This window comes from Crocodylus porosus, unplaced genomic scaffold (assembly GCF_001723895.1).
Source record: "Crocodylus porosus isolate Cpor-Errol unplaced genomic scaffold, CroPor_comp1, whole genome shotgun sequence".
NCBI lineage: Eukaryota > Metazoa > Chordata > Crocodylia > Crocodylidae > Crocodylus > Crocodylus porosus.
In genome coordinates this window covers 95,913,715-95,930,806 of record NW_017728931.1, presented here as the reverse complement: position 1 = coordinate 95,930,806, position 17,092 = coordinate 95,913,715, and the positions used below count along the sequence as shown (strand labels likewise).

Below are 17,092 nucleotides of genomic sequence, written 5' to 3'. Positions count from 1 at the left end.
GATCATGCGCGTGGCTCTCCTCTGGACTCTCTCAAGCTTCTCCACATCCTTTTTGAATTGTGGAGCCCAAAACTGGAGGCAGTACTCCAGCTGCGGCCTCACCAAGGCTGAGTACAACGAGAGAATGACGTCTTGGGATTTTCTTGAGAAGCATCTATGGATGCAAGCCAACGTTTTGCTCGCTTTACTAGCTGCAGCATCACATTGCAGGCTCATGTTCACCTTGTGGTCAATGATGACCCCCAAGTCTCTTTTTTCCGTAGTGCTAGCCAGAGTAGTATATGAAGTATAGCATGTATTTCGAGTGCTTTTCAAGTGCCTCTGTTGAGAGAGAATGCCAATTTGTTCTATATGAAAGCATCTCCCACAATCAAAAGGGGCTTACGCTGATGTTCTCAGCCAATATTTGTCCTCACCCAGTACTGTGACAAATACTGCTCAGCTACTAGCCTCTGTCTTACAGATATCTGCCCGCATCTAATATAATTTGTGAGATGTACTGTGATCAATTACAATGAAAGATGCTGTGTGCCACTTAAATGCGCTAACAAAAAAAAGCTTTGAGTTAAAACAAAACTAAACCAAGCCAAATGATTTTCCTAGATAGCTTTCTAATTGTACTACTAGGAAGAGACTGTAATGCAATATTTGATGCTTGGCTGGACAACTCAAGATTCCCACCTCACATAAAATTGCTTACTGGAGCCCTGGTGAGCCACTATTCCCAGCCAGGCCTGAGGGGAAATGTGAAGCATACTGTATCCTTCAGTAAGACAATACACTTGTTATTCTGGAACCCAACCTTCTTGTTTTCCCCAAACAGACATGTTTGACAGAGCTCAGAGGCATCGAGATATAACCATGAATACAGCATCACTGTTATAATATTTTACTCTGTTGAGTTTTAAAATTTTATTCACAGCATTCAAAGCAGACAGTCACTTTATCATTTTCTTTTATTATTCATTGCTACAGGTTAATTTTAAAGCTGGCAAGTCAATTTACTGCTCACGAATTTGAGGAATTAATAGCATTGCCTCAAAATCAGATATAGTGTGGAAAAATCTATGCCAGTTTTCCAGACAGATCTGCCAGTATACCCTTTTTCCCCCCATCCTGTGACTGCTGAACAGAGAATAATGATTATATCAAGAGACTGTGATTTGCCTAAACAGAGAATTGTGATGAAAGCCAAGGTTTTAACTCAGATTATGAGGTGCTGCAATAGTTCACTGCAATAGTTCACTATCTGATACAGCTTTGAGACTGCAGCACCCTTTACAAATCAGTTCTGTGATTAATTTAATATGCTACATAGAAAGGCAGCAAAACATTTTAGATATGAATATGTTACAAGTGAATGTTGGTAGTTATGTCATATTAATATAATAAAGAATGTTTGGGCAATCAATACTGCTAGAAGAAAATGAAGATCACAGATTTCAAAATAGATATTTCACAAACAACAACAACTAAGATTATTAACAGTTCTGCACAGACAGGAATGGATACTCCAAGATACTAAAAATCAGAAATGAGTCAAATACCATGGTTTATTTTCAGACAATGTGGTTATGTCAAAGACAAAGCAGTGTGCCAAATGCCAAAATCTTCGAAATATACAGGACTCTAATGGGAGCCCCTTTTCTTTTGAGTATTATACTGTACTAATACAATGATGTCAAATCTGCAAACTAGTTCATTTGAAAACATGCACCTGAAGTAGAGCTGGGCAGGAAACTGTTTTCCTTTTTCATGAATATTAAAAAAAAAAAAATAATAATAATAATAGTACTCCTAACCTAAACAGAGGAGAAGATGAAATCTTGAAAACTCTTCAAAGACAAAAAACCTGAAAAAAATTAGTTTGAGTCAGCTGAAGGAGAAGATGTGTGAGATAGGAACACTTAAAGTCACTTTTAAAAAAAGCATGCTTTATGTATCCAAAAATTGAGGACAAAGATTTTTTGTTCCAGTTCCTTAGTTTCCTATTGTGTGCGAAAACCCTTTCTACAGCTCCTAATATTCATTGCTCTCCAGAATGCTGACATTCCAATAAGAAACAACGCAGCCAGATTATGAGCTAACATTCACCGCTGCCTTAATCAAAAAGAAGGATTAGAGAAATAATAGATAACTGCATAGACTGGAGTGAACATCAGCAACTCTACCAGTACATTGAACTGAACACACAAAAATAATTTGATCACTTTTAAAAGGATGTAGAATTTGGAGGCAACCCCCCCCCCCCAAAAACCCAAATGCTGCCATCTTTCAAGATGCTCTCCTTGAGGTTGTAAGAAGTTCAAACTTCCCCTGGGGAGGCTTCAATTTTTAACCTGAAGTCTGAGAAACGGTCAGAGTTTCTCTCCTTAAAAAGTACTGACCTGCTCCTTCCATAAGCATTTAAAGTAGTTGCTAGATAGCAGGTGTACAGTACTGGAAGTGAAAACCTAAAGCAAACAACAGTGACAATGACAGGCCTCATGACTGACTTCATGTAACCTAAATGTTATGAACAGGACAGAAAAAACCCTTCTAGAAACAGATGAATAGTCAAGTACAGAAGGCATGGCATGATTAAAAACTGTGTCATTTTATCCTCTCTTCTAGTTCTTGAGTATAGCAAAGGTTTCACGTTTCTAAAGAAAGTTTTAGAAGTTCTGAAACAATGATCTTGATAAGCATTAGGACTAAGGAAGCAAGACTAGGTAAGTATTTATTTGGATCTTATTGCTTATCAAAGTAAACTGCAATGATTAATGGGCTTTAGTCTTCCAACATCTATGTCAGGCAGGGAACTATTTAACCCCTAGTTTTACAGATCTGAGGCACAAGATAGAGTGCGTGACTTAGAGAAAAGTTGAATAGAGTTTGGAGCTGTGGTGAGACGTGAACACATCTTTCTTAAGTCTTAGCCCAGTATGCCATTCACTAGCTAGGCCATGTTTTCCGTTCTGATGGTTGAAGTGGAGGAATGGATTGCATTTCTGACACTGTGTGTCTACACGTGCATTTGGTGCTTAGTAAGTTACTGAGCAGTAAGCGGTTTTTAAAGCTGGTGACTACATGTACAGGCATCAACACAGTAACACCGTATGTGGGCCAAACTGGGAGTAAAGTTAGTCCCAAGTCAGTCCACGCACACAGTGTCAATGCACAGCAACGTGTCTATACGTGAGTTACTGCACAGTAACTACTTGGGTGTAAACTTGGATTTTAGGAAGGCCTTCGATACGGTCTCTCATCCCATTCTCATAAATAAATTAAGAGGCTGTGACTTAGATGTTTACACAGTCCGGTGGGTGGCAAAATGGCCTGGGGGGAGGGGGGTCGAACCCAGAGAGTGGTAGTCGATGGGTCAGTATTGACCTGGAAGGATGTGGGTAGTGGGGTCCCGCAGGCTCGGTCCTTGGACCTGCACTCCTCAATGTCTTTATCAGTGACTTGGACGTGGGCTTGAAGCGTACTCTGTCCAAGCTGGCGGGTGAAGTGAACACACCAGAGTATAGGGAACAATTGCAGGCAGACCTGGACAGGTTGGAAAAGTAGGTAGAACACACGGGATGCAGTACAACAAGGACAAATACAGAGTGCTGCACCTAGGGCATAAAAATAACCAGCATACCTACTGACTAGGAGATGACCCCCTCAGCAGCACAGAAGCGAAAAGGGAATTTGGAGCCATAGTAGCCTCCAAGATGAACGTGAGTTGTCAGTGTGACGAAAGCATCAGCAAAGCTAACCACACTAGCATGCATTAGCAGATGCAGGACAAATAGAACCAAGGAGGTGATACTTCCGTGTAATGCAGCATTGGTCAGACCGCAGTTGGGAGTAGTGTGTCCAGGTTTGGGCATTGTTCTTTAAGAAGGATGTGAATAACCTCAAGAGGGTCCAGAGAAGGGTTAAGGGTTTACTGGCCAAGCCCTATGAGGAGAGGCTGCGGGACCTGGACCTCTTCAGTGGCTGCCTACAAAAGCCTGGGGGGGATCTTGTGGCCATCTACAAACTCCTTAGGGCGGCGCAGCAAGGAATCAGTGGTGCTGTGTTCACCAAGGCACCTCTTGGGGTAACAAGGAACAATGGTCGCAAACTGACGGAGCAGATTCAGGCCAGACATCAGGAAAAGCTTCTTCACGGTAAGAGTGGCCAACACTTGGAATGGATTTCCAGGGGAGGTGGGTGCTCTTTCCTACCTTGGGGTTCTTTAAGAGAAGGTTGGATAGGAACCAGGCTGGGGTTATCTGAACCCAGCACTCTTTCCTGCCCAGGGCAGGGGGTCAGACTCAATGATCTGTTAAGGTCCCTTCCGACCCTAGCATCTATGAATTTATTAATCTATTTACAGCTTCCAGAATCTTGTCTACGATAAACTCTCTAGTCTATGAATCACAAGTCCAACGTACAGGGTAAATTATATTGCACTTTTGCAAGACATGCTGCACCCTACCAGGAAATTTTTTCAAGGTCCATTTGTTTAAATATACAACATTGTCTGCTGGGGATAAAGCTACTATGTTGTTATTAATATTATGATAGCACTTAAAACATCCGAATAATCATCAGATCTCTGCTGCACGAGATGCAACAAAAATTCAGGAGTGGATGCAGTCAGTGATCTGAAGAGGATACATTTTGCCACCATTACTCACAATGCGTAGTAAATTACTCATTACAGTGGCTTTTGAATTAACATGCTTACTTGTGGAATAAGGTGCTAGTCCAGATTAACAAGGAGGGCAGTTTCTATATAATATTGATTTAAAATGTCCACAGAAAGTAAGTAAGTATTTCTCAAGATCTCCCTTAGATCTTGCGAAATAGATCCCTTACAAACACACAATGTGCACCTCTATTTCTAGTCTCTTCCAATTACTTAAATAAAAAGGTACATTTCCCTGCTGAGAGCTCACAGACACTAGCTATCTGTTGCTGCAGTCAAATGAAGTAAATAAAACAGCTGCTAGTTAATGCACACAGCTATCACAACAACAACTCCTCACTGGTACATTTTACACTTAATGAAGAAGTGAGATGTAGTATGTAACACAGATTACTATTACAGAAGCACTAAATTTACACAGGTCTCAGACTGGTTGAGTAGATTAGTTGACAGATATATGCAGCCCTGCACTAAATAAGTTTCCAGTTGCACTGGTGTAAATCCACAGTAACAGAGAAGAATATAGTCCATTCCTCTACAGTGTCAGTGGAGGCTGACTGCCTGCATTTTACAGCACATACCATGTTTGTCACTGCTGGGAAGGGAAAGGAAAGGAGAGATAACTGAAGAAAATATATTAAGTGCTCAAAAAACAAAAAGACTCCAAAAAAACAAAACAAACAAAATCAATCAAACCCCTCAAAACATTATGCAGACCTGCAGTCCCTAGCCTACTTCTCAGAGTCTCTCCTATGAGTGTTGTTAAACTGTTTTCAGCCCAAACTTCTCTCTTTACTGTCCACTTTCTTTCTCCCCTGCACACCATTATCTGTGTGGTGTTCTATGCTTGAAAAAGTCTCCCTGAGAACTGTATACTGAAAACCTCCTTTTTCTTCAAACCATCTCTAAAAGTTCATCTCCCCAGTATTATTATTGTGTGAAAGATGCCTACTGTTGGAGTCCCTCAAGATGCAGGTAAGCATGCTGCAGGCAGAAGTGGTTCAGCTGGGTTTCTTTGGGATCACAAGGCCTTCAACAACAGGGTGCATGATAAAAACATTTAGGATGAAGGAAGTTAGCCAGCTTAAGAGGACCACAGTGGTACTGTTGGGGAGAGAAGCAGGAGGACGACAGGCTGCTGGCCACTTTTCATACCCCAACCCAACAAGCTCAATCATAGGCAATAAGGGGACCTAAAGAAGGGAAGCAGACACAGCAGCTAGTGATGAAGAGATGGAACCACATGTCTAAGGTTGTGCAGTACATGGCAGTCACTCTCAAGAGAAAGAGATGGAGAGTAGTAGTAGTTGAAGTCTTCTTCTGAGATGGACAGGACATCTTCCTGTTCACCCGAAACAAGTGTGAGGGCTAAGGCTCTGGCCTTTTGACCATTATCTCAAGCTGCACATGCATGCAGACACTAATGATATTTCCAAGTATGAAATTACCAAAAGGTTCAGAGAGCAAAGATGAAGGTGCCAGAGATTCTGGTAACATTCTCTTTAAGGCTGAAGCAGTGACAGATAAATAAGAGAAGTGAATGTGCGACTCCATAGGCTGCAGAGAGCTGCTTTTGACTGCATCCAACAAGGAATGGAGTTCCCTGAAGGAGGACTGCTGGGAAGTGATAAGGCCCATCTGACAAAGAAAGGAAAAATAATCCTAGGATGCCAACTTAGCAAAGAGAACTTTAAATTTGGTGACATAAACCACAGAGTAGTAACAGAAGTAATGACCTAGTGAAAAGGCTGAAATCTGTTGAGAAATGGGAAACCAGAAGTGTCATGGGAAAGGTAAAAGGTGAATAATGGGGCAATCTGCAGAACATCTCAGACATCTTTAAACAAATACCAGGAGTAAGGAGAGTAAGCAGGATAAACTGAAGTGAGTTAAAGTGATTACGAAATGACAGTTCATTATCATACAGAGATGAAAGACAGCAATAAAATAAAGGATAACATACTTGAAAACAGACTTCAAACAAACAAGAAACTGGTAGGAAGTCTCATGGCAAGATAATCTAGGAATGCAAAATAAGGAAACCTGACAGGTACTGAAGAGAGACTATACTAGAAGGCACAATGACAAATTACCCAATGTGGAAAAGAGATGAGAAGTACCAAGTTTGACCTGGCTACACTGGGAGCTCCTTAAGATGATGAATATCAAAACAGTCATACAAAAAGAAACAAGGGCTCATGGCAATGCGTGAGCATAAATAACTAGCACTAACCTGTGGAAATAATATTTTTTACCTTAGCCCATCTGATAAGTCATGGCTAATAAGGGACAAATGGCAACAAGAAAGGTTCTGTAAATATATTAGAAGAGGAAAACAAAGAACAGTATAGGCCAGGGGGGAGCAAAACAGGGCCCTCGGGCTGGAACCAACCTGCCAGGCCACTCTATCTGGCCTATGGGGCCCTCTAACATTTAGAAAATTAACAGGTGCTAGTGGCTGCTTGTCAAAACTGATGAGGTGCCCGTGGCAGGACCCAGCAGCGGCAGGATCCAGGCCCACCCGGCCCTGTCCCACTTCCAGCCCCCAAGTGGAAGCTTCTGCCCAACAGAGGCTTCTGGCTTGGCAGCCAGGGGGTTGCTCCCCTGCCCTCCCCCCACCTGAGAGCAGAAACTCAGATAAGAATGGGCGGGGGGGAGCTCACCAGCAACTGCCCCACTCTGTGGGGGCCAGGCCAAGCTGAGCTGGCTCAACGCTGCGCTGTGCGGTCCTGGCCATGCAGCCAGGAACTGGGTCCTGCTGGAGCCAGCCCACTACAGCCAGCACCGCATAGTTCCTAGCTGCATGGCTGGGACCACACAGCGTGGCACTGAGCTCCCCATCAGGGAGCATAGGACTGGGAGCATAAAGTGGAGCAGCAGATGGGACAGGAGAACTGGACTGAAGTGGAACTTAGGGAGGCTACAGGACTAATTTGTGGCATGGCAGCCAAAAAGGCTGGCCCTCGCTGACCCAAAGGACCAGCAGGCAAGAAAAGGTGCCCACATGGTCTTAATCACAATTAAAGCCAAACCAATCTTGTTTCCCTCTTTGACAGAAAAACTGACTTAGTGAATAATGGAGAAACAACTGATATCATATATCCTGATATAAGTGAAATATTTGACATGGCTCCAATACAAGTCAGAAAATTAAATTGAGAAAAGATAGTGTAGGTGGAATCACCATAATGTGGAAACAAAACTTATTTTAAATAACTGTCATGAATAATTCAGTGTCATTTTGTGAGGGCATTTTCAAAAAGTGGGGTCCTGCAGGGGTTTCTCTTGGGCCAAGTTCGATTATTTTTTTCATTAGTTATTTGGAGGATAGAATAGAGGGTACATTTAAAAAATATAGATAAAGACTAAGCTGTGAGGAGTTGCAAGCACTCTGGAAGACAGTATCAAAATTCAAAAAGTTATTGATAAATTGGAAAATCTGCTCTGAAATCAACAAGGTAAAATACAATAAAGACAGGTACAAAACAATGGGGGGGGGGAGGGGGGGAATCAAATGCAGAGGCCAAACAGGGAATAACTAGTAAGGCTCCAGTACTGCAGATGAGAGATTTGGGGGTTGAGAAAGGACCGTAAGTTGAATGAATCAACAATATGGTGCTGTTTCAAGACAGACAGACCTAAGTGCTATTTAGGGCAGCATTGACAGTCATTATATGCTAGACACAGGATTTATTTACTCTGTTCTACTCAATTTGTATTCAACTCTGTTCAGTACCAGTTAAGTTTTAGCTGGAATAATCTGTCCAGTTTACAATTATTGTGCTTTAACATAGATATAGACAACCTGAAATGAGGCTGGAGAAGAGCAACAAAAATATTAGAGGCTTGGAAAATATATGGAAAAGCAGAAGTATGAGGAAAAGCAGAAGTAACGGTTTCAACCATCAGGGAGTCCCGGCTGAGTTTCCAAACCTGGTCTAAGCCTGTATTTGAAGTATAACTAGGGACTTCCTGTTAATTGTTTTTAAATATCACTAGGGACCGAGTTTCCAAACATATTTCACACAGTGAACCAGATCAGAAGCTGCTTCATTCATGATTGTGCGAATAAAAGTTCCAAAAGGTACTGGTGATTTGGGTTAGATATAAAGAATAAAAACAAATAAATGTCTCTATTTGAAGAAACAAGAACAAAACTACTTCTGACATATATGTAAGGAGTAACAGAATGGAGCAAGAACATAGGAAGTGCCAAACTGAGTCAGACCAATGGTCCACCTGGCCCAGTATCTGGTCTCTGACCACAGCAGAGCTGAATGCTAGACAGGGAAAACACCAAACTGGATCTTTCTAGAGCAGCGGTTTTCAACCTGTATTCCATAGACCCCTGGGGGTCCACATAAGACAACTATGATAAAAAATGTGTCAATACCCATGCTTACAATTTGAAGGGGTCAGCACCTCCATTCAAAATTACCAACAGGGACTGCACTTCCATTCAAAGTTTTTTAGGGGTCCACTAAATGAAAAAAAAAAAAAAAAGTGGTTGAAAACCACTGCTATAGAGCGATCTATTTTCTTTTCGATACTTTCCCTGGCATCCAATGGAATACTGTAGCAACATCCTGTTGAAGAGTACCAAGATGGCAAGTGAGTATTTTGGCCAAAGGACCTTGTTGCTGAACACAAATATAACCAAGAAGGGTCAAGGGAGGCTGCATATGGGATTGGCTGTTAGCTAGCACATTAGCAGCAAGTTTCATGGAAAGAAAAAAATATCTGACAAAACACTGGAAGCAAAGGTGCCAAGTATGTGGGGCCTGAGGGCTCTGGGCCCCCTGGGGAAGAGGGCCGTCACCTGAAACGCATAAAACTTTCCACATGTTCATCACCTTAAGTCTCGTAAGTGCTGGTTCCACATGCCCATCATCATATGTGCTGACTTTTACTTTTGCAGGCCCCCCCTGCACAAGTAAAAAAGTCAGTGCCTATGACTGGAAGGACACTGAAGTGAAGTTTTAAAGATTCAGTTAACGTTGTTAAGGATACCAGTTTTTCACATATATTTCAAGTGATTTCAAAGTTGGCACAAACTTTAACGGAAAATGCAACAATGCACTTCAAATAGAAGAGCCACGAGGAAGAAATATCAGGGTGGCAGGAGACATTTTGGAAGTGGCCTATAAGGAATGAGCTTGAGCAAGGTTGGAGTGTACAAAAACCCAGAGGCAATCCTTGAGATACTAGCAATATGCACCACAGCTATGTTAACTACCATGTGGGTTTACCTATGCCAAGATAAAAAGCAATACTTAAAATGACATTTCCTTCCACTGTTTGCTTTGATTAGCTAACATTCTACCCATTTTATAACCAACTTTCCCTCTCTATGCTAGAGTTTTAAGGCATATCAATACAACGTGTTACCTAACACCTTTAAAAAACAGCTTCCACCCTGCAAAACCAACCAAATAAACACCCCCTCCCCCCTTTATTCATGTTTGGATAAGCCTTTAGAACACAAGTTTGGATGCTGAGGTTGGAGAATTCAGCAGAAGCTGTGTAATTCTGGTCTTTTATTTTGTAAAACTCACAAACCTACTTGCCAGCTAACTCTTCATTGTTAGATTTGTTCAGAGGCAAAGGACTTTGCAAAGCAAAATAACTATTTAACTTGCAAGTCAACACTCAGATCGAAGCAAAGGAAAGTGAAAAACTAAATGTCTTTATTGCTAAAACCAAGCTGTGACTTTCGTAGCCTCAGCTAGGGCTGCAGCTCAGGTCTCAGGCTAAATTCTTGGATAAGAGGAGGGAAAATAAAAATAAAAAATAATCAGGATTTATTATTTCTAATATTAAAAAAGGACAAAAATAATTAAGGATTCTTTATACAAAGGCAGCAATAAAAGACACAAACACTATTTTTGTTTTAACTTCACATTCTACCTTTAAGAAAAGCAAGGAAAAGTCAAATCCTGAATTTCTTTCTACAGCTTTGTTAGCCTGGGACTACAAAGGAGATGGCATGGATCTGCTCTACAGACAATTTGCACCTCCTGTGCATCTCTATAATAATCCTCTGTGGGCATGCACAAAGGTCCCAATTACAATTGGGCTGTATTTGTGTAAGCAGTACAAAAACATAGTGAAAGACTTGAGCCCTGCCCTGCTACTGGGGATGAATTGGGGGGTGGATCATAACAGAAACAGAGTAGAATCAACTGTCCTTTTGTCATTTCTTAGCAACCCAATTGTTGGGGCCACCATGATATGTATGGGAATGAAGATTTCAACCCTTAGGGCAACCTCAGCTCTCTTCCTAAGAGGCCAAAACTAAGTAGTTTTGCTGAACAAGAAAGGGAGATATGGACAAAAACAAGGGCTACACACTTGGGCCCAAACTATTTACTCATGTCCAATTCTCCTTAAACTTTCATCTGACAGTGGAGTGTAGAACGCTAATTCAGGCTGTAGAGTACTAATTCAGCTAGCAGAAGGATTGCTCCCCTTGCATCTGCCAGCACCAGCTACTCGATCTGGGGCTTGGCAGGAGCATTTGGTCTTTACAAGCCCTCAAAATGATAGAGATGCTTGTGTTTCCATTTTTTCAACCACATGCTTGGTTGTATTATTACACTCTGGAAAAAAAATGTGCTAATGCAAGGCAAATTCTTGCAAGAAAAGAATTATTTAGCAAATTCAGCTTTTTTTTTTTTTTTACTGGGCATATTTTCCACTGGTGTGGAAAACTGACAAACAGCCTGCAGGTAAAAACTCTTCCACAGAAGCATCTATAAATGAGGGTTTTTGTGTCCGCTGAAATGGCAACTGGGGAAAAAAAGCTAAATCAAGATTTATTTCTCTACAGTTTAGTAACATAAAATCCCTTAATTTAAATGCCATGCACATTTACATACTTCCTATTATATTGTTTCAGTTTTTGAGGTATTCAGTCCTGTAAATAATTCCTTACCAGTCTCTTTTGCTGGAGCTGTTCTCTTAGTAATCGGTCTTCTGGTAAAACGTCACATAAAAGAAAATAATTATCCTGTTCCTCTGTTAAGAGAAAGTGCAAAGGAAACATTTACAGCTGTTTTACAGATGTTCTGGTTTGTAACACACTACACCTTTGGGTTTTCTTCAGCTTCTGAGAACTAATTAAATTATATTTAACTACGTAAAAAATGACTTTAGTCTTCATTTTAGAGGGACTAAGATTTTTATTACCCTGCTGTAAATGATTACATGTATGGGCCCAAGCCAACACTGGCTTAGACCATGTACAAAAGTGTTAGCAAATGGATTTGCACCCACTTGTACTATTACTGATGTAAATAAAGCCAGAGTGTGTCAAGCCCTTGCAGAGCTTTCTTTAGGTCTGTCCCCTCTTTATACTATACCTTGAAGGTACTTATAAGGCCCTCATATTGATGAAAATCATGAATATTAAATCAGGAGCTTTATTATCAGACAGACATACGTGGTTTAAACAACTGATTTTAATTGTTTTACTTTTGTAATTTTTAGTGATTTTTCTAGAGACAGGTTGATATGCAAAGGTTGCTATAATCTGATACCTTTCCTTTGTTAGCAGAAAGCCACATTATATCTATATGACATAGCCATCTATGCCTATAGCTATGACATACATTTAGATCGAGTTACATTTACTACATACACAAACTTACTGAGATATTAATTCTTACATATTTAGTGTAAGAAATTAGGAGTGTTACAGTTCTCATTTACTATAGGATTAATTTTATTATTTGAGATTTTTGTCTAGCTGCATTTGGATGGAAATTGGAATTAAAATTCAAATGCAGAAAAAAAAAAAGTATTATTTTTTTTTTATTAGTTAAAAGTGCTGAATGCATGAGAATAAAGGGCTATCGAAACCAATTCGTCACACAAAGAAAGTATCATCTGTGGGTAGTAAATGTAAATTATTTCTGGTCCTCACGTCCTCCAATTTTTTAGAATTGGTAGACTTCATTTTCTTACAGAAAAACTTCCCTGCTTTTTCCTTTCCCAAATCAATTCCTTAATTTTGAATGAGTTTTTAAATTAATTTTGAAAGAAAGAGATGAAGCACTGAAATGAAGGAATATTGAGACGATAGTAGCCAAAAGAGGCTATTACTGTCAAAAGCTAGACTAGCACTTCCACAGACTGATTCTAGGTGATAAAGCAGCAGCTTCCATCTGTTTAGTGTCTTCATCTTTTTTAGAATTTCAGTAATAAAAGCTTACACACTTCCTTATTTTTTCTAATTTAATATTTTTAAATAAATTAGAATTAAGCCCTTAAATTTCACTTGCCATAAACTCATTTAAAATGTGAAGTTATTTAGGAACTATTTTTTAAATTCAATGTAAATATTTTGTTTTTTTAATCTGCCTTGTCCTTATGACAATTGTATTGAAACACTTCCAGTCTTCTACTAATGTGATTAATATCAGCCATGTGTGGTTCCCTCTTCCCCGCACCCCTTTCTCTCCTACAGGGAGAATGGCATAATTAGGGTAATAGTTTAACAATTCTTTCTTTTTTTTTTTTTTTTTACATGTACACACTGCTATGTATTTATGTTAGGAGAACAGAATGTCAAATGAATGCACTTTACAGCAGGAGAGGAAGATGGTGAGATTTCTGACAGTTCTGGTTCCTGCGGGAATTAATTCCACAGCACTGGACCAGCCTCTGAGAAAGAAAATTGTTCACTGTTTTTTTTGTTTTAAAACACGCAGACAAGCTTGATTCTTAAAAGTAAAATGCTCCACTGTGCCAGAGGAGCAGACTTGTGAACCACGGTTTTCACTCTGAAGCTCTAGGCAATTTTGTACAGAGGCCAGACGACCACACCTTTGCAATCTTAGTGTGAAGATTATCATTTCCTTGTAGTACCTCTAGGGCAGTGGTCACCACAAATTGTGCGAAAGGACAGTGATACTGTGGCCTTATTGTCACGTGTTCACTTCACAAGCAGGGGAGGAGAAAAAGGAGAAGTACAGAGCTACAGACCCCCACAAAGGGGAAGAACTAGATTTGGAACTCCCGAGGCAGCTCTGAGACCATAAAGACTAGGGAGGCGATAGTCATGGGGGACCTAAACTACCCTGACATCTGCTGGGAGATGCAGACAGCAAATTCCCACTGTTCACACAGGTTCCTGTCCTGTGTACAGGACCTCCACCTGATGCAGGAGGTACATGGTCCCACTAGGGGGAATGCCTTACTGGACCTGGTATTGGCAACAGGGGATGACATGGTAGGGGACCTACAAATCACTGGTCACCTGGGGGACAGTGACCACCAAATAATAGAATTCACCATAAGGCACAGAGTGGGTAAGATAACTAGTAAGGTGGAAGTGCTAGACTTTAGGAAGGCTGATTTCAGTGAACTCAGGCGTTTAGTCAATGACACACTGCAGAGTAAGAGATCTGGCGAGATGGGAGCCCAGGAAGGGTGGCTGTGCCTTAAGGAAATGATCCTCCAGGCACAGAGGGAGACTATTCCGATGTGGGGGAAAAGGGGCCAAGAGGCTTCCTTGGCTGACCAGAGAAATCTAGAGCAGCCTAAGGGCAAAAGGGGGTGGGGCATATAAGCAGTGGAAACAGGGAGAGATTACTAAAGACATTACCTCCTCAGCTCACAGATGTAGGGAGGCAGTTAGAAAGGCCAAAGCTACCATGGAACTGAGGATGGCATCCCAAGTTAAGGATAACAAAAAATAGTTTTTCAGATATATAGGGAGTAAAAGAAAGGCTCAGGGTGGAATAGGACCACTACTGGATGGGCAAAAGCAAATGGTGACACACAGGGAGGACAGGGCTGAACGCCTCAATGAATTCTTTGCCTCAGTGTTCCTAAACAAGGAGCAAGACAAGTCTCACAATGGGATTGTAGAGACAACAGCTGGGCGCCAGACTACCAAGCCATGACCCTGAGATGTTCCAGAGTCACTTGGAAGGACTGTATGCGTTTAAGTCAGCAGGCCCAGATGAGCTCCATCCAAGGGTACTGAAGGCACTGGCTGATATCATTGCACAGCCACTGGCAAGAATATTTGAGCACCTGTGGCGTACGGGCCAGGTCCCAGAGGACTGGAAAAGGGACAACTTGATCCCTATTTTCAAGAAGAGGAGGAAGGAGGATCCAAGCAACTATAGGCCAGTCAGTCTCACCTCCATCCTTGGCAAAGTCTTTGAAAAGATTATTAAGGCTCATATATATGAGAACCCAGCAGGAAAAATTATGCTGAAGGGAAACCAGCACGGGTTCGTAGCAGGTAGATCATGCCTGACTGATCTAGTTTCTCTTTATGACCAGGTTACAAAACACATGGACGCAGGAGTAGGGGTAGATGTCATTTACTTAGACTTCAGGAAGGCCTTCAATACAGTATCCCACCCCATACTGGTGAACAAATTAAGAGGCTGTGACTTGGATGATTACACAGTCCAGTGGGTGGCAAATTGGCTAGAGGGTCACACCCAGAGAGTGGTATTGGATGGGTTGGTATCGACCTGGAAGGGCATGGGTAGTGGGGTCCTGCAGGGCTCGGTCCTTGGACTGATACTCTTCAATGTCTTCATCAGTGACTTGGACGAGGGAGTGAAGTGTAGCCTCTCCAGGTTTGCTGATGATACAAAACTGTGGGGAGAAGTGGACACACCGGAGGGCAGGGAACAACTATAGGCAGACCTGGACAGGTTGGACAAATGGGCAGAAAACAATAGAATGCAATTTAACAAGGAGAAATGCAAAGTGCTGCACCTAGGCAGGAAAAATGTCCAGCACACTTACCGCCTAGGAAATGACCTGCTTGGCAGCACGGAAGTGGAAAGGGATCTCGGAGTCCTAGTGGACTCCAAGATGAACATGAGTTGTCAGTGTGACGAAGTCATCAGAAAAGCTAACTGCATTTTATCATGCATCAGCAGATGCATGACAAACAGAACCAAGGAGGTGATACTTCCCCTCTATCGGGTGCTGGTCAGACCGCAGTTGGAATATTGCGTGCAGTTTTCGGTGCCGCACTTCAAGAGGGATGTGGATAACCTGGAGAGGGTCCAGAGAAGGGCCACTCATATGGTTAAGGGCTTGCAGGCCAAGCCCTATGAGGAGAGACTAGGGCACCTGGACCTCTTCAGCCTCCGCAAGAGATGGTTGAGAGGCAACCTTGTGGCTGCCTATAAATTCATCACAGGGGCACGGAAGGGAATTGGTGAGGCTCTACTCACCAAGGCGCCCCTGGGGGTCACAAGAAATAATGGCCATAAGCTAGCAGAGAGCAGATTTAGACGACATTAGGAGGAACTTCTTCACAGTTAGAGTGGCCAAAGTCTGGAATGGGCTCCCAAGGGAGATGGTGCTCTCCCCTACCCTGGGGGTCTTCAAGAGGAGGTTGGATGGGCATCTGGCTGGGGTCATCTGAACCCAGCACCCATTCCTGTCTATGCAGGGGGTCAGACTCGATGATCTATTGGAGGTCCCTTCTGACCCTAACATCTGTGAATCTATAAGAGTCTGTGCTTCCCTACAATACTGGAAGATTCCCCCTCATATTTATACTACCAGTGACAACACACCCTTTAGCTTGATGCGGTTAGCACTGCTCCCAGGGCTTGATCCTTGGTGTTCCTATGCACCCTGGCCACGATCCAGGAAAACACTTAAACTATGTACTTAAACTCATCCCTTTCCAGCACAGCACTGAAGCACATCTTTAAATCCTACCAAAAGGATGAGATTAAACATATAGTTAGAGCTAAATAATACTTGTATAATATTATGGACTAGTGTCAGACTGCTAGCATATTGCAAGATTGAACCTGGAGGATAAGACAGAGTTTATCAGACAGGATCTGGTCAGTAGAGAGCACATAAGCACACTTACCTAATCGAGCTTCTGAATTTGTTCTTATCACACTACAGAAGTCGGTGATGGGCTGCTCTGTGAATCTCTTCTTCCAATACAAAACGTACCTTACAATAAAATAAGGGGGTGCATATGAAGGAGGAAGCTTAAAAAACCTAAAATGTTCTTCTGTAGTTTAACTCCCCATCCTTCAATTCCCAAAGGGGTTTATTTCAAATAATTTTTAATGCTGGTTTTGCAGCATCTTCTTTACATGGTACATACTGTAAGAAACTCATGTATACAACAAAATTATTCTGGGCCTGTCAAAGGCAGGCATCTTTGGATCAAGGTTCATATCCATGATGTAAACTTGTCATGTCTTTAGAACGAGGCCCTAGCAGGCAAGAACGCAGAAGTCCTGTGGGCTTGCAAAGCATCTCTGAGGCTGAGCATGAGGCTGGCAGATAAATGGGCAGAGTGTGTTGCTGCTTGTGTCAAGGGCTTTCAGCACACCATGCCAAGCTCTGCATCTTTGCAGGCTGGAGCCCTGGCACTACCGTGTTTCCCCGAAAATAAGACATACCCATAAAATAAGC

At 41.8% G+C, this 17,092-nt stretch overlaps 1 protein-coding gene across 2 annotated transcripts in view; it reads right to left on the bottom strand.

The window, feature by feature from the left end:
* The window catches only part of ZNF277 (zinc finger protein 277), an 86,852-nt gene that overhangs the window by 30,521 nt on the left and 39,239 nt on the right, over positions 1 to 17,092 (bottom strand). For both annotated transcript variants that reach the window (XM_019543392.1, XM_019543393.1), the window contains exons 3-4: positions 16,533 to 16,621; positions 11,601 to 11,683 (exon numbers count right to left, since the gene is read on the bottom strand). In XM_019543392.1, coding sequence (XP_019398937.1) covers positions 11,601 to 11,683; positions 16,533 to 16,621 — 172 coding nt within the window. The remainder of the gene's footprint in view (positions 1 to 11,600; positions 11,684 to 16,532; positions 16,622 to 17,092) is intronic.